This window comes from Hyposmocoma kahamanoa, unplaced genomic scaffold (genome assembly GCF_003589595.1).
Source record: "Hyposmocoma kahamanoa isolate Upper Pololo Valley unplaced genomic scaffold, ASM358959v1 80, whole genome shotgun sequence".
Classification (NCBI taxonomy): Eukaryota; Metazoa; Arthropoda; class Insecta; order Lepidoptera; family Cosmopterigidae; genus Hyposmocoma; species Hyposmocoma kahamanoa.
In genome coordinates, this window is record NW_020654051.1 from 3601961 (window position 1) to 3628376 (window position 26416).

Here is a 26416-nt window from a genome sequence, read left to right on the forward strand (position 1 = left end):
AACGGCACGATCAGCCGATTGTCGTATGGGAGGGAGGGGATGAGACGAGCGAGGGGCAAAGCAAAGTGTATTGCTTGTGCGGGAGGGGCTTGTTTTTAGCAGCAAGGTCGTTCTTTGTGTCAAAATTCTACTTGTGACGAATTTTCTGTTTATAATATTTGCTTATTGAGTGAGTGAGTGTTTGTGCACGGTTGCAAAGGTCGTATAGTGTGCGTATGTCGTCAGTATTTCGTAGCGTTTAGAACACCTCAACGATAATTAAAAGACGTTCCAATGAGTCTGGGAACAGGTCAGACCACCGAGGGATCGAATGCAGGAGGAATATTCGTTCAATTCAACCAGGACTGCACGTAAGTCCGTCTAAACCCTTTGTATTACATAAAAGAAAGCGTATGATTAGTAGTATAGGGCAGAAAACGGGATATGAGTCTGTGTTGAGAGTCAAGGATTTGCCAATGTTGCGAAACAGCTTGCTACCAGTGTCACGAATTATCGTCACTGCATACAGCTGTGTGTAGATGGCAGAGTGATGATGCAATATGTCATTGGCTGCCTCGACGTCATTTTAGTCGCCATCGCCAGCCACTGCCGCGGCCAGAGGTAGAATGCGCCCCTGCAAATGCACGCACGTAAACAAATATGGCGCTGGTCCCGACAACAGCTGAAAGACCCCACTGTTGCATTGAACATTTTTTTTTAAAACCTTTTGTTTTCTTTGTTTCGTGATCTATATAAGATATAATATTCAATTGTTTGTAAAAACAGAAAAAGTTCAAACACCAATCCATATGGTATTTATTTAATGGTTTTATAATGAGGTGCAATTATGATACTTTTTTTTACTAGTACAGTTGTAACATTATTTACGTTTTTCATGTTCAAATTGAATGTTTACAGATTTGCAATATAAAATTTAAAAAATTAGTTTCGGATTTCACAGTGGTGATATTACTATGCACTTTTGCGACTCATGTTATATATTGAACGTTCATAGATGATAAAAATGGGAAAGTTGTTTAATTATTTTGTCTTTAAAATCCATCATTTTATATTGCACCTTTTTTTGCCAGCCGTTATTGAAAACTATTATTAGTTAATTAAATAAAAAAATTAAAGGGTGTATGAAAACAGCCTCCCCACCCAAAGTGCCATACATTTCCTCTGTGTCTGGTGCACCCTGGACAACAATTGGCTAATACGTTACGTTGATTGGTAAATACTTTCACCACTAAGGCAAGCATTATATTACATTCTATGCCATCAATATGACAAGAAGAATAATTAATCAAATAAAACATTATCTTAGTGAACACACGAAACAGATCAACAATCAAAAAGTTAAATTATTACATGCCGTTAATGGCAATTATGACAAAGCTACAAAATCATCATATTTATTTAAAACATTACATTTCTACACATATCACTATATTTAAACAAGTCAATGCCATTGTCATGTTTAATTGATATCATTAACTAATTAAATACACATTGTTACAATGAACTTATCTATCTTGTCTTTGTTTGAGTAGTTTATAACACATTTACCTAGTTTCCGATTAATGAATGAACGTAAGAACAATGCTTAAACTCCATACAGTTCTGGACTAGCAAAGACTTTGACAACCCTCAATCGCAGACATACAATTTCACTCGCAATTCGACTTTCTAATTGCACTGGGTTTTTTGTTGTACAGAAAATCGACACTGTTTTCTTTTTTGTTGGTTTAAATCCTTTAAATACATATTGAATGTGTTGTAAATTTTCATTTTTGACATGCCATTTTATGGTTCATTTACACATACTATGTTTTCTCTGATGTTGATACAATTACTAGATTTCTGATAACTTTGAAGTAGAGAGCCAAATTCATATCTTTTTTATTTATTATTTTGTATCCATCTGCTATCAGTTCTTGAACCATAAACAGATCTGTGCTATAGTTTTAATGTAGTTAGGAATAAACAATCTTGTGATGCTTTCCTTCCATGGTCATTACTTGGCTGATTGTGTTATGCAACTTTCTTGTATCCTTGACTTTTCCAAACGGCACAAGCCATTTAGACGCTTTTCATGAACTAAAGGTCTTGCCAACACACTTGTATGTCGTAAATTCTAATCTCAAATTCAAGTTAAGGCAGACTTATCTGTGGCCAGAGTAAAAGTCAAAGTTGTCACTTACTCCATTGTTGGGACAAGTCATTTGCTAATGTACAAGCCTTTTGAATTTCTTTATCACATGTTATATGCTTATAGTCAATATTGAATAAATAAATAATAAAACAATTGTTGAGATGACTATTGTAATTTTTGTTCATAATTGTCATATAATAAATGTCATATATGTAACATATGTCATGTAAAGCTACTTTTTAATAGCAGTAGAGCTCCTTGTGAAAGAGTTCATCCAGGGAAGTACTGCCACCTTACCTATTTCTGCTGCCAAGCAGTAATGTCAGCATTACTGTGTTCCGGCTTAGAAGGGTAAGGGTGCTGGTGAAATTACAGGCACATGAGACTTGTCAACTTATGTTGCAGGGTGACGGACATAATGGCAATGCCCTTCAGATCTTTGAGATTTAAAGCTCTTCAGTGGCACTGCAACTGTTATGGACAGGCATGTAGCTTACAATCAGGTGCACGACTTGTTCGTCCCGTCACTTGATATAATTAAAAAAAAATTTAAAGAACATTGGAGAAATCGTAGCAAAGTAAATTGTCAATAATGTAAGTTGTATTGCTTTCAAAAACAATTAAGTATATTTTTTATGTATTTTCAAAAAATTTATATTTTCTCCAACTTATCTCAAAGTTATATGAATGAAAATAATATTATTTGTTAATGTATTTTAAGATGTATATCAATTTTCAACCAATTAACTGAACTTCAAATTTGCGAGTCCAGAATGGTAACCTTGCACAATAAACATTACAATGACAACAGATAGCAGTAACATATATTTTAATAAACTAATATACAACAATGGATATTGAAAAGTAGCAATTTCTTCTGCAACTTTAGGTCAGAAAATTAGGAGATGGATAGGGTGTTCAACCAAAAATTATCATCTAATAATAATAATAATATATAAATACAATACACTACATATTAAATATTAACAATATGTACGGACAACGGCACACTAGATTACACATTTTTGTTCGAAAATCGCCTCCAGTGCAACGGAACGAGATACGTCAATATGTAGCTTGATGTGCTGGCGTGTGTACAATACTTACAGATAATAATAATATTTACTTGTGTACTTTTGTAGGTATAAATCAAGAAAAGTGATAATAATGCTATCATTTTTCTTTATTTATTACAATTAATGAAAGGATAGGGGACGCAAGATGAAAATTGAGGAAGTTTATTTGGATCCCCGAGAGGTGCCCGGGTTCGATTCCCGGGCCGAAAGAAATATTTGTATGGCTTAGATTTATTTCTCTCGTGAGTTTGGGTGTAATTTGTGGTTGTCTATGTGTGTGTCCATGGTACCCGCGACACAGGGTTTCCCTAGTGCGGGGCTATGTTGAGTGTGTGCGTTATTATTATTATTATTATACGTCATTTGAAGGAATTAAGGGAAGAGGACTGTCATGTAGATTCAGGAACAGAATAAAACAGATATAATCAGACAGAGTAAAACAGTTGGATGTGTGCGGACATGTCTAGTTAAAATCATTGTAGTAAATGGAACGGCTAAGTGTAGAAAAGTCAAAAACAAAGAGTTCTCTAAATTAAAGAGGTGTAGAAGAATAGAATAAAGTACGAAAAGAATGAAGGTCTGTACGCCAATGGATGGCAGCTATTTAAATCGTACGCGAAATTGGGATAAATGGTGCAATTTACAAACTTTGAAAACAAACACACATATTACTTGTGGTGTGGTGGTATGGTGTAATGGGCTGTTTTTCTCAACTCTATGCCGCAGCACTTATTTTACGCGTCTGTATATTACTATAATGTTATAAAGCCATTAATTTAACAACCACATTTTGATTATTCTTTATCATGAAATGTGTTGACTATAATGGACCATTGTTTTATCTAGAATGTGTTGCATTCATTACAACAGTCAACAGTTAATGAACTGTTTTGTAAGATGCAACACTTGTTTATTGTGTGTATCAAACTTTTTTTTATTAATCGTATCATTTATTGTAATTTTTAAGTTATTCGAACCAACGTCTTCCAACAAACTACGAATTTTTCTATATGCTAGTTGCAGAGCTTGTTTTTGGTATTTAATGAATATAACATATGATCAGGGATCGCAATAAGAGTTTTTTTACCTAAAATTCGAGGAACATAGACAGAAAATGGAGACTGCCTTACGACAATATTTTTTAGGTCCTGGACCTTTTCGGGATTCAGGAAATCATTTAAGAACATTAAAAATTGGCGTAATTGAGGACAGGCAGGTATACTATATTTATCTTAACTTTGCGACACACAGTGGGTCGGATCTGGAAGATTGCGGACATTGGAATTTTTTTTCACGATGCCTAACAAAAATGCCAATCGAGAGATCCTATTGTCCTAATTAAACATTGTCAGATCACATTTTGCCATAAATTTAATAGTTTAGTAGGAAAAAAATAAAATGCGTATTTTTTATATGGGATCATACCTTTAGTACCCCATCGTTACAAAGTCTTAGTCGATCCAGTCTTGCAATCATTACAGACGTATTATTAGACCTATCTTCTATAGATTTATGTACTAAACGCACGCCCAAACCGGTTTATATATGTATATATATATACACATATATATATATAAAGCATTATGCGCAAGTGGATCCTCTAACGCCTCTTTATGGCGGTGGGGTTAACCGCTGGGTTTATACTGTGCCACCGCTCGGGAGTCCCACATAACGGCTCGCTGCTCCACCGAGCCGCGCGGTATGCTAATTGCATTTCCCAGCGCACAAAAAAAAAAGGGAGGGAAGTTAATGTCACTGTGCTGGTGACGTGTGCAGTAGCAGTGGCCCTCAGATCTTTGCGATTTAAACTTCTGAGTGGCACTGCAAGTGATATGGACAGGTGTGTCGCTTACCACCAGGCTCACGACTTGTTCTTCCCGTCACTTGGAATCGTAAAAAAAGTCATAAATCCTGTAAAGGTTTTGCTACTACTGCACTTAACTTACGTCAATAATTACGTTTTCTATTTTCATAATCAAAAAATTCGTGTTAGCTATTTAAGAATATATTTTTAAAATTGCACATCATACCTCCTTTTACTTGTTTGAGTTTGTTTTCTTTTACTCTATGTGCTATACAAAAAACTTCCCTTATTTTTAAGTTAATAAATCAATACAGCGCACATCGTAAACTTTACCAAAACTCTAAACAGGATACTTATTAATAATTAGGAGTATAAAAAAGTGATTGAATTGCAACATTTAGAAATTAACATGCAGGAACTTCGTAAATGCAAGGAGAAATTTACAAAATCAGATTTGCAAAACACATGAACAAGAAAGAGAAATAAAACAAATAAATAAATAACAACTTTTTTATAAAAAATAAACCTCAAAAGTGCGTGGAATTACATCTATTTACCATGTTTTATTGAAATCGGTTACCGGATAGTGCGCGAAACCACATTCATCCCCTAGTTTTTAACCCTTAGAGGTGGAATATTTTCTTTAAATTTAAATCGGTTCAATACTGAGGGACCCTCTTTCCAACTAAATATGAATCATCTAAAACAGTTCACAAATGAGTTATCGCGTAAAAAAGTGCAGTCGAATTGAGAACCTCCTCCTTTTTTTGAAGTCGGTTAAAAATTAACAATATGCAAAGTACAGCCTTGTCAGTTGCAAGTGCCATGTGGTCACTTCCTGCTTAATTGTGCACCTACATGTTCGAAAAGAATACGCAAATTCAGAAAAATCTAATTCATATCTCATTCGTTTCTGATAACACAGATTATGTAGAAATCGACAGTAATAAAACAAGTATTATTGGATAAATCATAATAGTTAATAGCCTTTTTCCGGCTTTGAAGGGTATAGGTGCTGGTGAAGTTACAGCCACATGAGGCTTGTCACCTTATGCGTCATGGTGACAGGGGCAGTGGCAGTGCTTACATCTTTGCGATTTAAAGCTCTGAGTGACACTGCAATTGTTATGGATAGACGTGTCGCTTACTACCAGGCGCACGGCTTCCCGATCATCCCGTCACTTGATTGATATCATAAAAAAATCCACTAACTTTAAACTATGAATATTAATAAATCAACTGTTACTTGAAATTAGACCGCAATAATAAAAAGAATACATCTAGCCGGATTCGAACCGACGTTTTATAACATACTGTGCCAGACGCTATACCAACTAAGCCACGGAACTAACCAGCGGACCCATTGACTTACAATTATATGGACGTCGGGTCCGCGCTAAAAAGTGTCCGAACTTATAGGGCGTTAAAATCGTATACAGAGCGTCATTCACGCTTTAGTCTTCGTTTGTTCGACTGACAGCGAAGTAAGCAAAATTAGACAGTACTGCGATGACATTACAATTTAAATTCAACGTTTTAGCTTTTTCATATTCCTTTACATGTCACTACGTTTAAATAGGTTGACTTGGGACATTTTTTTTCGTGGTTTGTGTATTAGACCCGTCGTCCATTTATTTGTAAGTCAATGAGCGGACCTCACGATTTTTTCTATGTGCTTGCGTCGTATCTTTGTATTTTGGTTTTTCAACGACTTTCTAGTCGTAGCGCCATCTATGAGAAATCTATGATATTTCGTCACCCAGTTAGATTCCTTTACAGCTACCAGCCCCGGCTAGAGATGTCGGATCGAAGGAATTTTTTCTGAGTGTTCGATCTTTGTATTAATAATTATAACAAACTAATGGAGTAATTTCAGATAAAAATAATTGAATATCAATTCAATAAAAATTTAAAAGAATACGTTTAGACACATCAGTTTCCATCAAATCTTTGCAATTTAAAGCTATTAGTGGCAGTATGACTGCTATAGACAGCGTGACGCTTGACATCAGGCGCTCTAACTTGTTCGTCCCATCACTAGGCAGCTTAAAAAAGGCGATAAAGTGATGTGCTTATTGTAGGTTAAAAAAAATTTTACATGACGACAAAATAAAAACAAAGACTGTACAGTTGTCATTGTACTAATAATAATGTGCCAAACTACAACACCAATAATTAGATTTTAAGCCGAGTAACGGAGTAGGTAAAGAAATTGAGCCTGAGTTGAACCAATTCTGATAACAAAGTATTTCCCAAATGGAATAGGAATTCCAACCTGAAACCTCCTTATCGAATGAATGCAGATTACCTACATTTATTACATATATTTTCTATACACTTTGGAATGTCCTCGTAAAGATATAAGTAAATATTTTATATCTAGGATCATGTTCTTTTTTCCTTTAAAATTGTTCTACACATTGTTTTTTTTGTTTTTGCCGGGCTTCTCATAACGGTTTTTGGTTACCACGCCTATGAATTATGATAATTAATTTTAACTCTGTGTATTTTATTAAATATGTTATTATTATATGATTACGCATTCTATGGTTCGAGAATGCATTCTTAAGGTAAGCGTCCACAGTTCCGCGTCGCATAAATCGGACGGATCGCATTGCGGATTTTAGTATTCTTTGTATAGAAATTCATACAACTGCGTCTACCGGTTCGCACCGTATGAACCGTTATGTATCGGCATGTCGGTAATGTCGACGCAGTTGCTCGCAGGGGCAACTTTTTCGATGTGTGCCATTGACATCATACGGACTGCCGGTCAGTGGACGTACCTCGCGCGCAACGACAAATTATTCTTCATCACTATCCAAACCAATTGTCTCACACACATAAGTTCCACTCGTCCGCTCGCTATGAAAAGTGGCGTCGGCAATCCGATAGTTGCGTAGCATTCTAATTGCTGCGGATACAGTGAACAAACTGCCACAAACGAATCCGTTTGATGCGATCCGCCCGATGTGGTACTGTGGGCGCTTACCTTTAAAAGTGCCTACAGTTTTACTCGATTTTTTGACGATCAACACGTGTCATTCTAGAAAAATACGATATCGATCGTCTGTTTCTTACACATTTACTCAAATTTGTCTTTTTTTTTGTTTGATTGTCTAATCACAATCGAGTTTTTGACGATCGACATGTGTATGTCGATCATCAAAAACTCGAGGCATTCTGTAAAGACCTTTAGGCCTCTACTTCAGTATTTGAATGTACATAAACGTGTATTGTGTACCAGGTCGCTGGTAGCAGGCAGCGCCAGCGGGTACCACCTGTTCGCGCTGACTCCAGACGATGGCCTGGAGGAGATTTACGCTAGCCGCACGGGGCAGGAAGTGTGCCTCGTTGACAGGCTTTTCAGCAGTTCGCTCGTCGCAATCGTCACTGTTTCCGCGCCCAGGTAATACATTATAATCCACAGCAACATTTATAACGCTTTCATATTCAAATTCAAATGTTTTATTACATATATGTTGTTAAATATAGGTCTTAAATTAGTACATACAGTACAGTACCAAACATGAACCCTGTAAGGGCACAGCGATGTAAATTTATAAATACATCCTAAATATATCCAAAGTTGTATTACAGTATATTATATTTCATTTAAAATTAGATAAATTAAAAACATAGAAATTATTACAAATAGTCAAAAGTATAATTAAGTAAAATTCTTTTATTAAATTATACTATTTTAAATTAGCTAAACTAAAAATATAAAGATTATTACAAATTGTCAAAGTAAGATTAAATAGTGTATTTGTATAACAGTTGATTTAAATTTTATTCTAAAATAGTTTATCTTCAAAATATTCTATTATTTTACAATTATTTATATTTGTAAAATAATTTGTAAATTATATTTATAATTATTACAATTATTAATAAATATTAACTGCCTCCGTGGCCGAACGGTTACCATGCCGGACTGCCACGCAGAGGTTCCAGGTTCGATTCCCGGGCCGGGAGAAATAGTTGTATGGCCTACAATTATTTCTCTCGTGAGTTTGGGTGTAATTTGTGGTTCTCTATGTGTGTGTCCATGGCACCCGCGACACAGGGTTTCCCTAGTGCGGGGCTATGTTGAGTGTTGTGCGTTATTATATTATTATTATTCTTGAATTGCGTAATAGAATTTGTCAATTAATTTTTTTCTTAGTAGTTTAATAAATTTGTAGTTGTTCTCTTCGTTTTTTATGTCATTAGGTAATTTATTATACTTTCTGATTAACCTAGCTTGAAAATGAGGGACCGGAAACTGAGAGAATACTAACAAACCACTCCTTGTTATGTAAACTTTAAGGCGTAACACACGATGTTTTATCAGAGGCGTAAATAAATTATTAGTATCTTTCTCCAAATTCGAGCTGCGGGCAAAGACCACCACAAGGAGATAACGCGACGAGCTAGATGCCCATGGTGTCGGCATGTAGTGGCGTTAAATTGTAATGAATGAAATTAGGGGAAGCCTTTGTCCTACAATGGGATAGTATCGGCTGAAGAAAAATATGAAATTCAAATTATAATATGTCTTCATTTCATAGGTAAACAACTTACATCTCAAATTGTCACGTTAATTATACATTAATAAGCCTTGAACACTGCCATAACATTGCCTGCTTATCAGTATTCTATAGGATACATCACGGAGAATGTGCGATGGAATTGCTTGATTTAATTCCGCCTTCACCTTTCCATCATTCGGGGACTAGATGTAGGCTGGGGTTCCACCCTTACGTTGTGGATATTCCAAAGATTCGCACGAAGCGTTACGCTTCCACATTTATACGACGAACGGCTATGGAGTGGAATTCCCTGCCAGCAGACTTATTTCCTGAACGCTATAATTTGGATCTTTTCCAGTCGCGAGCGTATGGGCATTATTTATAAATAAAAAAATAAATAAAATTCTTTTATTTCAGACAACGAGTCCATAATTTGTTAGTAATAATAGGAAAAGCGCTTGTAAATTAGTGTTAGTAGATTTTTTTCAAATATGTGTGCATGCTCCAGTATCGACTTTTTGGTCACTGTCGAAGTGATGAAGTGAGATAGAGATCAAATTCGCACTTCTTTCGTTCGTAAAAAATACCGGTTCAGTTTTATTTATTAGAGCTTACCAACTAAATACATACCGATACTACGTTAAATATAAAAACAAACCATTCTAACCATTCTATCTATGCATTAAATTTTAAAGTATGCACAGCAATACACATGCAGCAATGTACACACGCCAGCACATCAAGCAATATGTACATTGACGTATCTTGTTCCGTTGTACTGGAGGCGATTTTCGAACAAAAATGTGTAGTCAGATGTGCCGTTGTCCGTACATAAAGGTATTCTTTTTGTAAGCACGAGAGTATGACAGGCTGTCCATACATTATATGACTAAACTTTCTTTACAAGAAATTCAATCAAATTTGCATTCAACAATTAGCAAAAAACAGAGAAAATCAGGCAAAACAAAGCACTAGTAAAATATTTCTGGACGATATACATAAAGCTGTGATATTTATCACTAAAAATATCCAGGTAGCTTCTCGTAGTGGAGCAAAGCGGAGGCACTACCATAGTTGATTTTTCTTAGTTCAATTGCAAAAGTACTGTACTGTATCTACATATGTATCCGCGTGTGTTAAAGACGAATCACATGGTTTAGGTATTTATTTAATAACGATTTTACAAAAAAATATACGATACCCCTAAAAATATTATGTGCTAAATGTGTGACACGATAAAATGTACTGTCTCCGATGGTTTAAATTTCTGAAAACTAGCTGAAATAAAATTCCGAAACGAATTACTTACGATTAAATATCTAACTATGTACATCATTTTTATATGGAGATATTTTTCTTTAAGTAGGTACTACACAGAACCTTCTAAATTTTGGTTAAGTTATAAAATTCACATTTATTGGGCGCCTGTCGAAATTTAGGCTCGCGTTAAAATACCTACATCGCCTTAACTAATGTTATCAATCCATAACATCCTCGGGGTGTCGTATTATAGTATTTTTCTAGCTTATTGAAAAATAATAGCATTCAGAGAACAAATATGCAGGCAATGAGTTCCACTCCAATACCATACGCCAATAAATGCGGTAGCGTAATGCTTCGTGCGAACCTTAGGTAATCAACAACATAAGTGTCCACACTTACGAGTATGTTGTTTGGGATTCCAATCCCAAAGTCCCCCGATGATAGCAAAGGGATGCGGGATTATTTCATGCAATACCGTAGCACACACGTCATATATCCTGTGAATACTGATAAGCAGGCTATATTGAGTATTTAATCAAAAGTGTAAAACCAATACTATATAAAATGCTAGACGGTTTATTTTACATTCACGAAATCTCAAAAATATTGTGGAAACTTGTTGGTCGACGGCTCTGACGTCTTTATCTTGTGTTTGTGACGTTGACAGCCCCGTGCCCCGCAACACCGCATTTGCAGTTACATAAAAGCAGTGGCTAAGCGAGAATTCCGTATTGTCAGTTGTCAGCTCTAATATTAGCGTAGAATCTATTTCGGTGAGTGTGCCCTCAGTGTCACGAAAGTGAACTTGGCCGTGAATTCACCCGATGGTCGCGGTGCAGCATACAAACTAATCACTATTTGATCAAATCTTAACAATATGTAAGGTTATAATATGTATAATCATTAATACAAAGAAGATTTTTTTCTTAATGTACGATACTTAAAGAAAAATAAACAATAAAAAAAATATTTCGATCTGACAGGTATGACCCTGCCTCTATGGCAAACCGAGGCCACGTAAAAAAAACAACTATGTTGAAAATCAACTAGTCGCTTATTCGAAACCAGCGGTCTATTTCTTTCTCTTCGATTTAGGGATTTCTTAATTGAGGAAAAGAGTTGACAATAGTAAAAAAACTTCCAAAAACGCTGATAAACAAACAAACAAACTCTGACGTCACAGCTTATGAAATTTGTCCTTAAAGCTCCTTGAAAAAGTTCGTCCAGGAAAGTACTGCCAACTTACCTTTTCAGCCTCAAAGCAGTAATGCTCACATTACTTCGTTCCGGTTTTTTTTAAAGTAAGAATGCTGGTGAAATTACAGGCACATGGTATTTGTCAACTTATGTCGCAAGGTGACAGGCGTAGTGGCAGAGCCCCTAAGATCTTTGAGATTTAAACCTGTGATTGGCACTGCAACCGCTATGGACAGGCAGGCGAGTTGCTTCCTACCAGGCGCACGATGTTCGTCACGTCTCTTAGAATGACCTGTCGTAAACGCTTGTTTCTAACACGAGACAAGGCAAGAAAGACAATTGCGAATATATATGCAAACAACTCCAAACGCGACTTTCAACTATGGTGTACTTCGAAGTTAATCTTAAAGAAATATATTTGAAAAAAATAAAAATTGGATTGTATACAACAACGGTTCGTTCTCATTCGACGTAGTTAAGCAAAAAGGATGCAATCCGAAAATTATCAAAAAACGTGTTATATGTTCCTAAAGTCTAACCGCTTAGATCAGCAAAAAAATCCACATATAAAATTAAATAAATATCTCTGGAATTACACGAGTTGGAAGTATGTGGAGTAAATGCTCAGAACTCACACATGATGTTTTAACAAATAGACAATAAATAAAACAAACAAGGTTACGCTCCTCGAGCCTGTAGCTTGTTAATTATATGTGTAAAAGAAAACCGAACTGTATTTTTCAATGACAAAATGAACAGATTTAATAAAAACTCTAAAATTAAAAAATCGCTTCGTAACGGTCACCGCCCACTCACTCGTTGATACGTGAATTATATAAAAAAGCTGGTACATTATAATTTATAGAGATGAATTTTTAGTAGCAGAAAATTTGCTTGTGAAGTAGTTCATCCTTGGTAGATAGATAGATAGAATACGTTTATTGACTTACCACAAGCACACACAATAATATGAAACAACAAATAGCTAAAGAAAGAAAGATGACAAAAGAAAAAACTCAAAACAAAACATACAATATAACAAAAAGGAATGAAATCAAATAAATATACACAATAAACGACATATATCTACAATTAATTAAATGGTAGTACTGCCACCTTACCTATTTCTGTCGCCAAGCAGCAACTGCTCTAATGGCCACACCAACACGCCGACGCGACGTTTATCAGCGATGCAAACGCGCGTTTAAAGTAGCCATGGGTGACCACTCTTGCTGCGTTCCGGGTTGGAAGGGTATTTCAATATATGGAAATTGAAAGTTTATATCGCATATATTGGTTTTTGCAACTGTCAACTTATGTCTCAGGGTGGCGTGGCGGTCGCAGTGGCAAAGCCCCTCGGGTCTTTGTGTTTTAAAGCTCTGAGTGGCACTGCAACTATTACGAACAGGCGTCTCGTTTTCCATCAGGCGCACGATTTGTTCGTCTCTGCCATTGACTTACAAATAAATGGACGACGGGTCTAATACAAAAACCACGAAAAAAATGTCCCAAGTCAACCTATTTAAACGTAGTGACATGTAAAGGAATATGAAAAAGCTAAAACGTTAGATTTAAATTGTAATGTCATCGCAGTACTGTCTAATTTTGTTTGCTTCGCTGTCAGAAGAAACAAACGAAGACTAAAGCGTGAATGACGCTCTATATACGATTTTAACGCCCTACAAGTTCGGACACTTTTTAGCGCGGACCTGACGTCTATATAATTGTAAGTCAATGGTCCCTGCCCTAGATATCATAAAAAAATCCATTGATCTTCCACCGACACTTGTGCAAAACATGCAAAAATTAATTTAAACAGAGACTCTAAAGAAAAGCTAATTACTCACTTCCCGTGAAAGATTATTACAATTTATGTATAGGTTAGAGTTTATTACAGAGATCTAAATAATTTCCTACTTGCCAAATATGTTTAAAGATAAAATAAATAAAATTAGGAAATGAAACTATTTTTCCGGATTTAAATCTTTGTTTTAAATCCGGAAAAATAGTTTGGTTTGTTTGAAAAAATAAATATACGCGATTTAAATCCGGAAAAATAGTTTCATTTCCTATGAGTAACAATCGCGAAAACCTAAGAACTCGATAAATAAAATTATTTCATATTTTTTTAGTAAAGACTGTTTTGTCCAGACTGTTTGCTCACAGCAAGTTTTTCATTTTGAGTTAATAGTCCATACAACTTGAAATGGCTTTAGTTGATTTCGCATAACAATGAAAATGTTGAATCCATTACTTTGGAAACAAATATATAGTAAAATTGTTGAGGATGTACACTGACTACTGTACGGTGTGAAAACACGATTCCTAAACATTTTCACGATAGAAAAAAAAACTCACTTTACCTTACATTTTAAAAAAAAACGCTATATGGAAGGAAATTTTTTTATTCGAGCTGAGGTAGTATGGACTCTTAAGATATTTATTTTCACTATATTCTAACGAGGTGTTTTTATGGAAATGCGACATTTCATCTTCAGTTCAGCAATAATTATATCATCTTGAATTTCACACATTTTGAGTTACAACACTACTGTAATAGCAGTGCGGTATATATGCCCTAATTAATACCATTAATCCCTTCTTCTCAAATGTTAATGGAAACATACTAAAGAAATCAAATTGCGTCTAAGATTTGAAACGCCCTTTCCATTCTATTATCGACGAGGCGTTAAGTACCTGGTCGAGGTTTTTATGGGCCTTGTCAGTACCGTGAGCGCAGCTTGACGCAGATATGGATGTAACGCTATTTCTCTAAAGACTTGACATCACTGTAAACGAATTTATGACACGCTGTTATGGAAAATAAAAAATTAAGTTACGTATTTGCGAATGTTTAATATAGTATTATTAGCGAGAGCTTTGAATTGCGTATGTAGTGGGGTGTGTCGCATAAAAAATACAACCGCAAATTATTCTGTAAAGACACAAATACCACCTACATATATACAATTCCCAGCTCTCGCTAATATCCCTATAGCAATACCTCCGGCAACAGTGAAGGTAACATCGTTATGACATCTGCACGTTGAAGAACAATTGTGATGTCCCCAACCTGCGTTAGGTCAGTGTGGCTGACTATGTCTTAAACGCGGTAACCTATCACAAAGTCGGAAATTTTTTTGTCCGGAATAACGTTTGTTTGAATTTTCACTACACCGAAAACCGAATTATAACGAAACAGTTGTTCTTTAGTTCGACTTCCTAGATCCGTAGTTTTTTTCCACAATACAGTAAAACCATTTCCGGAAATCCGGAATTCGAAAAGTAATTCATTAATAATTCTGGTTTGAACAACTCTATGTTGCTCCTTGTAGCTATGTCTGTACATATATCTTTATATGTGGAACACCTTTTTCTAACCTCCAACTTTTCCATCAAATATATTGAATATAATTGTTAATAACAAAGATCGAACACAAAGAAACATCCAGTTTTGACAATCTAGTTGCTCTAGATGGAAAAGACACAGGTTTGAGTCCTATCAGATAGAAGGAATTTTTTTCAGGTTCGATTCCTGGGCTGGGAGAAATATTAGTATGGCTTACATTTATTTCTCTCGTGAATTTGGGTGTAATTTGTGGTTGTCTACGTGTGTGTCCACGGCAACCGCGACACAGGGTTTCCCTAGTGAGAGGCTATGAGTGTATATTAATAATAAATAATTAAAGATCAATATTATATTGAATATTTTATTTTGTTCACCGTATTGTTGTGTGAACATTAGCGAAGTAATAATTTTTGATTTCCCTTTTTAAAACTACGAGATGTTAAAATTTTACAAAGAAAACGCCACTTTTAATTTTAGTTACAAGTTTATGGACACTGTATTCGTGCCTGCTGCTGATCAACCACTAACGTAACCTATATGTTTCTTTCTGTTGCAGGAAGCTGATCGTATGCCATTATAAGAAGGGTACGGAGATATGCAACTACAGCTATAGTAACACCATCCTCGCGGTCAAACTAAACCGCTCGGTAAGACCAGAGAATAATTTATCAAAAAACCGACTTCAAAAGTTTGTGAAATTATATCTATTTGCTAACTTTGTGACGACGCGACCTCTTTCATTGTAATGCCAGCTTTTTATCGCCCTTTTTTCTATTTCCTGGCCACCTACTTTCAAATTTCGAATCGTTCTTTAATTACTTTTCTCCGTCACTCTTAAGGTCTATCCACACATATCCGGGCCGTGCCCGGGACGTGGACGGGCCAGGGGCTCAAAAAAATATCGTTGCGTATACTTTGTATGAACTCGTTCACGCATGTCCGTGTCCGGGCCGGCGCCAGGACGGGCCCGCAGTTGCTACAAACTAGCACGCCCCGTCCACGTCCCGGGCACGGCCCTGATATGTGTGGATAGTCCTTTACTTTTCTTCTTTCCGTCGCCACTTTGTACTTAATTTCCGAAGCGAGCACACGTACACGACTTAATATAGGATTCTAACAAGTTAGGGAGCATTTACTCGACACGAATTTCATCGCGCCCACCCCGCGTTTGCCGCCGCGCGGCGACCGCGTGCGTCTAACTGTCATGGCAAAATACGCTCTATTCATTTAGCATTTACGTTTTAACTTAAATGAGCGTTCCGGACACGCGGCCGAGACTGGCTTGCATTTGGGCTACGTGGCGGCTCGGGCGGCGACCGCGCGATTGTATTATTCAGAGGAATTTAAATTTAGTTGCCTAAAAAATACAATTCAGATTCGCCATTAATGTACATGAAGGCGTGGTCGGTCTGCGGTCGCCGTGCGAAAACTTTCTCCACGTGAACGTGTGTCGTGACGACAGATAGACGTGCAGTTAAAAGTGTCGTGGCTTGTATATTTAAATGAAGTTGTTCAACACGATTAACTGTCGTTCAAGACTATTTTGACGTTACGACGATAGACTGTCGTGACCATAGATTTAGAATATAGGTACCCATAGATTGGCAATGCAAGTGAAAGAGCGGTAGTATACACGTATGTTACAGCGAGATGGGTAGACGAGACCATTTCATTATACGCTATGAGCCTGTATGAACCTAGGGTCAGCTGACAACGAAACAAATTTCGTTTATTTTTGAAAAATAATTGGTTTTAAAATGAAAAATAGTGTTAAACGGACGATAATGCCGGTGTAACATGTGAATCGATATTAAAGTTAAATCAGTGGATGGCGCAACACTATTTATCTTGCACACATGCACATTATACGCACACAGATGTCTTTTTGTTTTGGTCTCGTCTCCAACACTTCAGGGCCAATCTATTGGATATACTAAATCTATGGTCGTGACAATGGGAAGAACTAGAACGACAGTTATTTGATGATAAATAAAACCTCACGGTAAAAATGTGACGATAGATAATCGCAGCTTCAAACGAATCAGTCATCCAAACGACGAGGCGGCTGCCGTGAATCGATAAATTGTCTTCACGATTTAACGGGAACAGCTAGACACGACAGTCATTCAACGATAAAATAAACGTCCACGACACAGTCGCGACAGACAGTCGTGATATGGGAACAGGCTAGACGCGACAGTCGTTCAACGTAAATAAAACGTTACGACATAGTGGGAACGCGCCCTACTACCATTGAAAATCATGTAACCTAACTGCTTGTAAAGCATAATATTTCTTGAAAATATAGGCCTTTTTGGGCATTTGCTTTACCTATTCCTATATTACAATAAATGATGTGGACCAAGCGTTTCATTTGATTACTCAAAACCCTCGGCCGGTTAAATAAATCGGATTCAGCCATTGACTTACAATTATATGGACGTCGGGTCCGCGTTAAAAAGTGTCCGCACTTGTAAGGCGCTAAAATCGTATACAGAGCGCGACACTCCGCTTTAGTCTTCATTTGTTCTACTGACAGCGATATACTGCGATGACATTACAATTTAAATTTCGAATAGGTTGACTTGGGACATTTTTTTCGTGGTTTTTGTATTAGACCCGTCGTCCATTTATTTGTAAGTCAATGGATTCAGCCCCTAATTTGCCACTCTTAAGCTGCCATTCCACCAGAAATGTGCGACGTAGCGAGGCGGTGTGCGAGGATTACTTCATTTTGCTAGCCTCGTTAGCGGAGCTAAGTATTGTACGAGGAATGTGTGCGAGGGATGCGGGCGAGGACTGTGCGCAAAACGATGTAGGAACCAAAGCTACTGAAAGCATGACACTAACTGACATAACTGTCGGAATAAACATAACATAAACACCATTGACTTACAATTATATGGACGTCGGGTCCGCGCTAAAAAGTGTCCGAACTTATAGGGCGTTAAAATCGTATACAGAGCGTCATTCACGCTTTAGTCTTCGTTTGTTCGACTGACAGCGAAGCAAGCAAAATTAGACAGTACTACGATGACATTACAATTTAAATTCAACGTTTTAGCTTTTTCATATTCCTTTACATGTGACTACGTTTAAATAGGTTGACTAGGGACATTTTTTTCGTGGTTTTTGTATTAGACCCGTCGTCCATTTATTTGTAAGTCAATGAGAAACACACAAAAATACAGAGAGTTGAGAATGATCACATTTTTTTGTCGTTTAAAAACTAAACATAAGACGTTTATCATTTAAGTTATTTATATCAAAGGTCCGAAGTGCATCGATATAGTGAGTTTTAAATGCATAATATAGATAGATTACAATTAATAGTAAGTTTGTGGATTACAGACTCGAGACTGTTTAAACAAAGATTTATGATTACCTCTAGAACTACCAATTAGCTTTGTGACATTTCGTTTCTCTTATCACTGAAACGTGTTCACTACTATAAGGAACAACATTGTGTAAAGTGTATATTGTGAGTTTGTTACACAATACATACAATTGTGTATATTTTAAGCTGTGAACTAAATGACAAAAAAAAATATTAAAAAATTTGACATATTTGTCGTAGTTGAAAGATTTTTGGTCCTAGAGCTGTTAGATACATATGGCGACTTTTAGACGCAAACGCGATGCAGTCGCTAATCGTGTACCTTTACACACACGCGCGATTTCAAGCAGCGATGCATTTCACGAACGCACGTCTGCATCGAACATTTTCCACAGATCATATAACTCGTTGACAGAATGAATTTGCCTCGCAAAATTTACCCTATTAAGCGTGTTCTTATTCGATCGTTGGTGAACAGAGACTGGTGGTGTGCCTAGAAGAGTCTCTGCACATCCACAACATCCGCGACATGAAGATCCTGCACACGATCCGGGATACGCCGCCCAACGCGCGCGGGCTGTGCGCGCTGGCGCCTTGCGTGGACCACTGCTACTTGGCCTACCCCGGCTCCAGCGCCGTGGGCGAGGTGCAGATCTTCGACGCCGTGCACCTCAACGCCAAGTGCGTCATCAGCGCGCACGACTCGCCGTTGGCGGCGCTGGCCTTCTCCATGTGCGGCCGCCGACTGGCCACGGCCTCCGAACGCGGCACCGTCATCCGCGTCTTCGCCGTGCCCGAGCGCACGCGGCTCTACGAATTCCGCCGCGGGGTCAAGCGGTGCGTCTCCATCTCCTGCCTCGCCTTCAGGTGGGTATTCGATCGCTGCAAAACTTATTACCACGAGACACTTTTTTTTAATTTATTTATCCTTACAAAGACATTTTTAAAATAAGATAAGCTTCTCCCAAACATTCATATATAATAATAATTATCAACTTCTTAGGTCTTCGCGATTGTTACAAATTTTAATAGTTTTAGTCAACCGTGATCATGGGACTTGGTTTGGTTCGGTTTGCTTTGATTTGTTTGAAAAAACAAATGTACGTTATTTAAATCCGGAAAAATAGTTTCATTTCCTATAATGTTAGTTGTTTATTTCAGTCCGTAGACTATATTAAGAATATACAATTCATATTTTTAAAACATCTAATAACTTTAGAAAATAATGATAATGAAAAGTTAAATTTACAAAAAATAATAATAATAATAAAAAGGAAGTTTAATTAATGTAAATGAAGTTTAATTAACCGTACGTGGCAATTCAGCTCTAGAATTAACCATTGCTACTCCAACCAAGCCTATCCTCAAAAGAAGCTATACGACGGCTTACGATGGCATGGAACGTGTCAGTCAGTACGAGCTAGCATGAACATACCAGAAGCGCACTGTAGCCGCTCCAGGACCATCAAATATTTGAATGTGTTGTTATTTTACTGAACACGCAAGGCACCGTGAGACCTTTGTGTAGTTTATCGGGAGAGTTTGGTTACTACGCTTAATAGTACAGTGACATAAAACTGAAATTCTGTTATCAATATTACGGTTTTTCAATATTTACGTACATTGTATGTAACGTTTTGACAGACTTTTTACTTTTTTAATATTTTTTACGTTGGAATTAAACAGCCTTCAGTTCTTTTTCCATATACCAACGCGCGTGTTGCAGCTCGTGCGGGCTGTTCCTGGCGGCGACGTCGAACACGGAGACGGTGCACGTGTTCAAGCTGGCGGAGGGCGCGGGCGAGGCGGGCGCGGGGGAGGCGCGCGAGGAGGCGGCGGGGGAGGGCGGCGACGGCGAGGCGCAGCCGGGCTGGATGGAGTGGCTGTCGCGCGGGCTGGCGGCCGGCGCCGGCTACCTGCCGCAGCACGTGGCCGACGTGCTGACGCAGGGCCGCGCCTTCGCCGCCGCGCGGCTGCCGGTCACGGGGCACCGCGCGCGCGCCGCCATCACCAGGTCGGTCGAGTGCGGCCTCCGCGGCGGCGCGACGGCCGGGACTGACGCGGCTCGTGTTGCAGCGTGTCCCGCGCGCCGCGGCTGCTGGTGGCCACGTCGGCCGGCGTGCTGTACGTGTACGCGCTGGACGCGGCCGAGGGCGGCGAGTGCGCGCTGCTGCGCCAGCACGTCTTCCTGGAGCCGGCGCAGGCGGCGCACGCGCACGCGCCCGGCGCGCAGCAGGCGCAGGCCGAAGGTAACCAACCCCCCGCGGAGTGCGGCCAGCAGCGCCAGTCGCCGGCAACATGCGGCGCGGCGCGGCGGCGGCGTCCCCTGGCGCCGACCGTCGCGCCACTGCCCCACATTTCTCTGGTCCCTGTCCCCGAGCTGTCCCCGCGCCCCCGTCTCCACGTCGCATCGACCGTCGGCCGCGTGTGACGCTCCGATATTGACCTTTATTGATATTGTTATTCCGAGGAGACTCCCCCGTCGAACCGCAGCGGAGTAGCGCGTGTCCGCCGTCTTAGTCTGCGCTCGGCGCCAACCCGCGCGCCCCGCGCCCCGCCCGCCGCCTCTGTCGGAGACAGCCCCTCCGTTTCCTTTCGGTGGCCGCTCGGGCCGAGGGGCGAGAGGCGCGGCGGGCGGCGGGCGGGGGGCGGGGCGCGCGGCAGCTAACGTGTGTGTGTGCAGCGGCGGCGGCGGGCAACAGGTACGCGCGCGCGCTGCGCGGACGGGACCCCGCGCGGATGACAGGTACCCCTCCCCTCCCTCCCCGGCGACGCGCGGCGCGGCCCAGCCCAGTGGCTGGCGTCGCGCTGCGCCCGCGCGCCCGCCCGGCCTCCACTCCGCGCGCCTGAAGCAGCGGTACTTGTTGTGCTTGTAGCAGGCGCGGACGCCGACGCCGCGCGCGCCGGCCTCTTGTAGCGGCGCCGCTGCGGGCCAGGTGAGTCCCGAGCCCGTCCGCCGGGGTTCGGCCGGCGCCGCCGGACCGGCGAGGTACGCTTCGAGGGGTCCGCGCCTGACCTAGCGGGTGCGATGCACCGTCGGTTTATTTGTTGTCGCGCTCCGTCCTCCGTTCGGACTCCGCGTTGTCTGTCACGGTGTCGTTTTGCTTCAGTCAGTGGTGACATGATGTTTTGTTATGTACACGAGTATGTCCACTGAGAAGAGGCCGGGCGGACGCGCCGGCTCATCGCGGCTGCGCCGCTGCACCTCAGTAAGTTGTCCACTCGCCGTGGAGCACGACGCGAGAACGTACCGATCGCCTGTTATATTATATATGGAATACAATATTGATATAATGTTAGCTAAAAACCTTTATTAATAAAGTTTCTTTATTTCAATACGTTCCTGCGACGTGCTCGTACCATTTCATTGTGTTTGGAAAAACAAAATCTTCAGTCAATTGCACTATGTTCTAATGTTTCTCTTAAAATCCCTGCACGACGGGGCTCTCTGCTTACTAATTTCATCTCGTAAAAGTTTCAAACGGTAAATGGTGCTTCTTTTTACGCATCAGATCATTTTGATCGTGGTATTCAGTCTTACGTTGTCAAACGAAGCGCTGCAAAGCGACGTGCTGTTGCGTCATTCCGAAAAGAAGCTTGATTTTCTTCATCTTAACCACACCATTATATAACTCCTAAGATCTTTTAACCGGATCTCGCATTCGTCTCTCGTCCAGTCAGACATTAGCTCTCATATCAATTTAACACGAGTTACTGTGTATACTGTTCGTAACTAACGCGCTAATTGCGACATTCTCCATCTTCACGATAGTGCAACGCGTATTTTTGGACCTTTGTCTATGGCACGGGCGCCCCCGCCGTCGTCCCGTGGGCGTAGAGGGGCAAAAGTGCGCGGGGCAGGGCGGGGTCTGTACGAGGGCGTGTGCGCAGATTCGGAGCGGTGCGGCGAGCTGGGCGCGGCGCTGGAGGGCTCCCCCCCGCGCGGCCCCTTCGACCTGCGCGACCCCAAGCACTTCCCGCCGATGCGCGCGCCGGCCGCCGCCAGCGAGTAGCCCCCGCGCCCCCCGAGGGACACCCAAAAAAAGTTCAAAATTGTCAAAAGCTACGAATAAAAAAAAGAACTCCATTGTGTCGAGTGAGTGATCCGTTCGAGTGGAAGTGCACGGTCTGCGTTTGGAGGGTTCCTTCGTACTGTTCACTATATTTCATTGTCCTGAAAAAAGTAAACCCGTTTCGAATTCGCCGCGGTGACTAGTTTTATTACCTTGTGTGCGAGTACATAATAACAAATCTTGACAATGTTTCTTGTGAAATTTTATAAAGTACAATGAAACGCAGTGTATAGTATTAAGTAGGGAAACGTCAAACGATGCCCGATTTCGGAAATAGACTGAATCTTTTCGGGGCGGAGTACGTACATTCCCGAGTCGGTGGCGGGTGAAGAATCAGGAAAAAAGACAGCCCTAATTTGCAAGAGAACCCCTGAAAATGAACGGTCTATTCCGCTGTATATTCCGGTTCTAGAAAAATAAAAAAACGTAAAAAAGCCAAAAAATAAATTTAGTATTCTAACTATATGCCATCGTGTGTATATATATCCAATCTTCATTCACGTAGCCGACGCTATTGGTGTAAAGAAATTAATACAGATGTTCAACGAGGTCCACGCCACATGGAGTAGAATTTTTTAAAAGACCTGCATCGCGAGGCCCTCATTGTGTGGCTCCTGATTCAAAGATGAAAAAGCAAGTGACTTTGGCTCCCACCACAAAGTGTTGGCCACATTTTTTTACTACGTACGATTTGTTACAATTAATAATCGATACAACCTCCGATGGCTTTGGTTGATTCGGCATAACAGTGAAAGTGTTGAATCTAATCACTTTGGAAAAAATATATAGTAAAATTGAGGATGAACACTGATTAGTATACGGTGTGAAAACACGATTCCTAAACATTTTCACGATATGAAAAAAGAACACACTTATCTCGAATTTGACAAGAAAACCGTTATATTCAAGGTACTTTACATATACCAATGATTTTTTTATACCAACAGAACTAATTAGAACACGAATAGTATATGATATACATTTTTCAAATGGCAATGATGTCGTTTGTGAAAAAATTAATTCTGAAATACAGCCAGTGACCCAGCCGCTCGGCCAAAGCAAAATGAGCCGTATTAGTACGAGAAAAATTTGAATTCGAAATGAGACCGTATCGACTCTTAATACGATTTCCTTATCGTTGTTTGTTCTCTTTACTTCATCTAAAGAATAACGAACATCGTTTTATGACTAATTTGTACGCGACTAAAATACTGGCAACACTGGACCGTTAGATAAATGCATTGTCGCGTGTGTGTTGCCTTTATGTATTTCGTTATTGTAATCGATTACATAATTATATCGTTTGGTGAAAAAAGTGGGAGATGTTTAAAAAAATTTACTTTTTACTCACAAGATGTTCACAAGGGACAACATTTTAAAATCTGTCTAAATACTGTCGAGCACAGAGTGTTATTGATTTATTTAATACACTGTGACCAACATTTGTTTAACTTTTGACATGATATGCATACCTCCGAAGTTCCGTAATTATTGACATACAACCATAGACAGAAAAATTTAAATACTTCCTGGACTGTTTTATTTTTTAATTTTAGTGGAGAGACGTGCTCTAGCTCCTATATTTATCGAGTCAATAGATTATGTAACAAAGATTAATATAAATGTTTGTACCTGTCTTATAAATTATAATGAAACAAAAATTTTATATAATTCTAATAAAGTCTTATTGTTTATTGTAATGAATCGTCGGGATCTTGTTATTTCTTGTGTACAGAAATTATCAAACGCAACATTACGATCCCAATCAGACAATATCTTTTATTGAACCCGGTTACATTCACGATTAAAACTTCTTCATAAATAAAATCGATTGTTATAAAAAATCGAATCAGAAACGCATTAGGACATCACTAATTGATTAGAGTTCGAGCTGTCAAAAGTTAAATAAATGGTTGAACGGAGTATAATAATGGGTATTCCAGTAAGTGCTCTCAAAGGTCATTTTACAATTACTTGCTACTCGTAGCAACAGGCGATTTCCTGGTTTGAGACAGGACAATTAATTGAAAGCGCTTGCAAACATTATTATTATTATAGCACAAGAGGTAATTCCCTGGTTTAAGACCAAGTAATTAATGTAATGTGTTTTGCACATTGTTATTATATAGTAAAACGGATTTCCTAGTTAGGGCCCAGGCAACTAATGTAGCATATTATTATTACTATAGCACAAGAAGTACTTCTCAAGTTTAAGAGCAGACAATACATATATCATGCGTATGTATATAATCTTCATATCAATTGACATAGCTGTTTGAAGAGACACATGGTCCGACATGGAGTCTCATTTTTAATAGTCTATCTTTTTGAAGACGGAGTAAAATTACATTTCTAGGGTTGCCAGTTTTTATAAAATTTTAAATAGTTGTGTAGGTGGTGTCGATAGTTTTATCGATAGATTGTGAAAGATACAATTTTTGATAAAAATGACTCAATTGTGAAAGTAACGACGTTCTAATGATTACTAATTGCGTTATTACCTTCTTTATTATAATTTTGACAGTTGACCTACTAGTGAGCACAGGCAATTAATGTAATGTGTTTAGCACATTATTATTACTATAACACAAGAAGTACATCCTAAGTTTTTTAGAGCAGAAAATTAATTTAAAATGCTTGCTACATTTTTACTATAGTCTGTTTTGGAACAGACATGCTATTCAAATGAATATTGTTGGAAAAAGCGATGAGATATCAAGTCGAATATTTCGAAATATACGTGAAAGTGTCACTTATTCGATTTATTGAGCGATTTCTTTAGAATTTTAACCAAACAGGTTTGTTTACTTTTTGTTTTAAATGGATTGAAACGAATATAATCTTTTATTCGAGACCAGGCAGTTAATGTAGCGTGCCACATTATTATTGCTACAGCACACCAGGGATTCCCTAGTGTGAGACCAGGTAATTAATATGTTTTGCATATTATTTTTACTATATACACAGAAGAAAAAAAACCAATGGAAGTGCCATAAGCCTCGATTATCATCGGAACCGATGTCGCCAAAACGCACAAGCAAAATAGTAAACACTATTGAAATCTTGATAGTGATTGCTCATAGTTTCCAATTTAAAAAAATGTAACAAATTCTGGATTGTTAACATAATTTAAACTTTGCCCAGTCGCAATATCGTTGAAAGTTTTATCATCTTTATTGCAAGTTACGACGTTTTGATTTTATATTGAAATTTTATTCAACATGCTGCCATCTTGCGGCCACTAGCTGGACTACGACGAACGATTAACACCTGAACGAATAGATAATCAGAAAATTTATTAAAATGACTTACCGATGATTTGAAATACTACTACGGGTGATATTTTTAGTGCAGCTATCATTTTTTTGCACGCCAAAACAGCACAATAAGGCATTTTTCTACGATTTTAGAAAAAGAGCGCGAAAGAATGACAACCATACCTTACAAAGCGAAAATGGCGGACTAGGCTCAAGTAGGTCTTTCGAGACCCATAGTTGTGACACGCGTTGGATGTCAAGTAACCACTTCTACTTTATTTATTGTTCTGTGACTATATAGCACAACATGTAATTCCCTACTTCGACCAGGTATTTGACGTGTCTGGTTTAAATATTCAAAATTTATTAAGATTAACTGCGTATGCGTAATCATATAATGTGTTTAAAGAGT

General features: G+C 38.9%; 1 protein-coding gene across 1 annotated transcript; it reads left to right on the forward strand.

The window, feature by feature from the left end:
• On the forward strand, positions 1–25939 carry LOC113233825 (WD repeat domain phosphoinositide-interacting protein 2). Its single transcript, XM_026469042.1, has 7 exons — positions 1–350; positions 8262–8423; positions 15894–15984; positions 19153–19541; positions 20401–20688; positions 20751–20923; positions 22566–25939. Exons 1-7 carry the CDS (start codon positions 274–276, stop codon positions 22685–22687), a joined length of 1302 nt encoding a protein of 433 aa, XP_026324827.1. The 5' UTR covers positions 1–273; the 3' UTR covers positions 22688–25939.
• The last annotated feature ends 477 nt before the right edge of the window (positions 25940–26416 follow it).

Excerpts from the sequence above, each read along its gene's own strand:
- LOC113233825 (XM_026469042.1), top strand. The coding sequence starts at position 274 with ATGAGTCTGGGAACAGGTCAGACCACCGAGGGATCGAATGCAGGAGGA. Across the intron at positions 8,424-15,893 it reads GTCACTGTTTCCGCGCCCAG|GAAGCTGATCGTATGCCATT; the intron begins GTAATACATTAT and ends TTTCTGTTGCAG. Across the intron at positions 15,985-19,152 it reads CGGTCAAACTAAACCGCTCG|AGACTGGTGGTGTGCCTAGA; the intron begins GTAAGACCAGAG and ends GTTGGTGAACAG.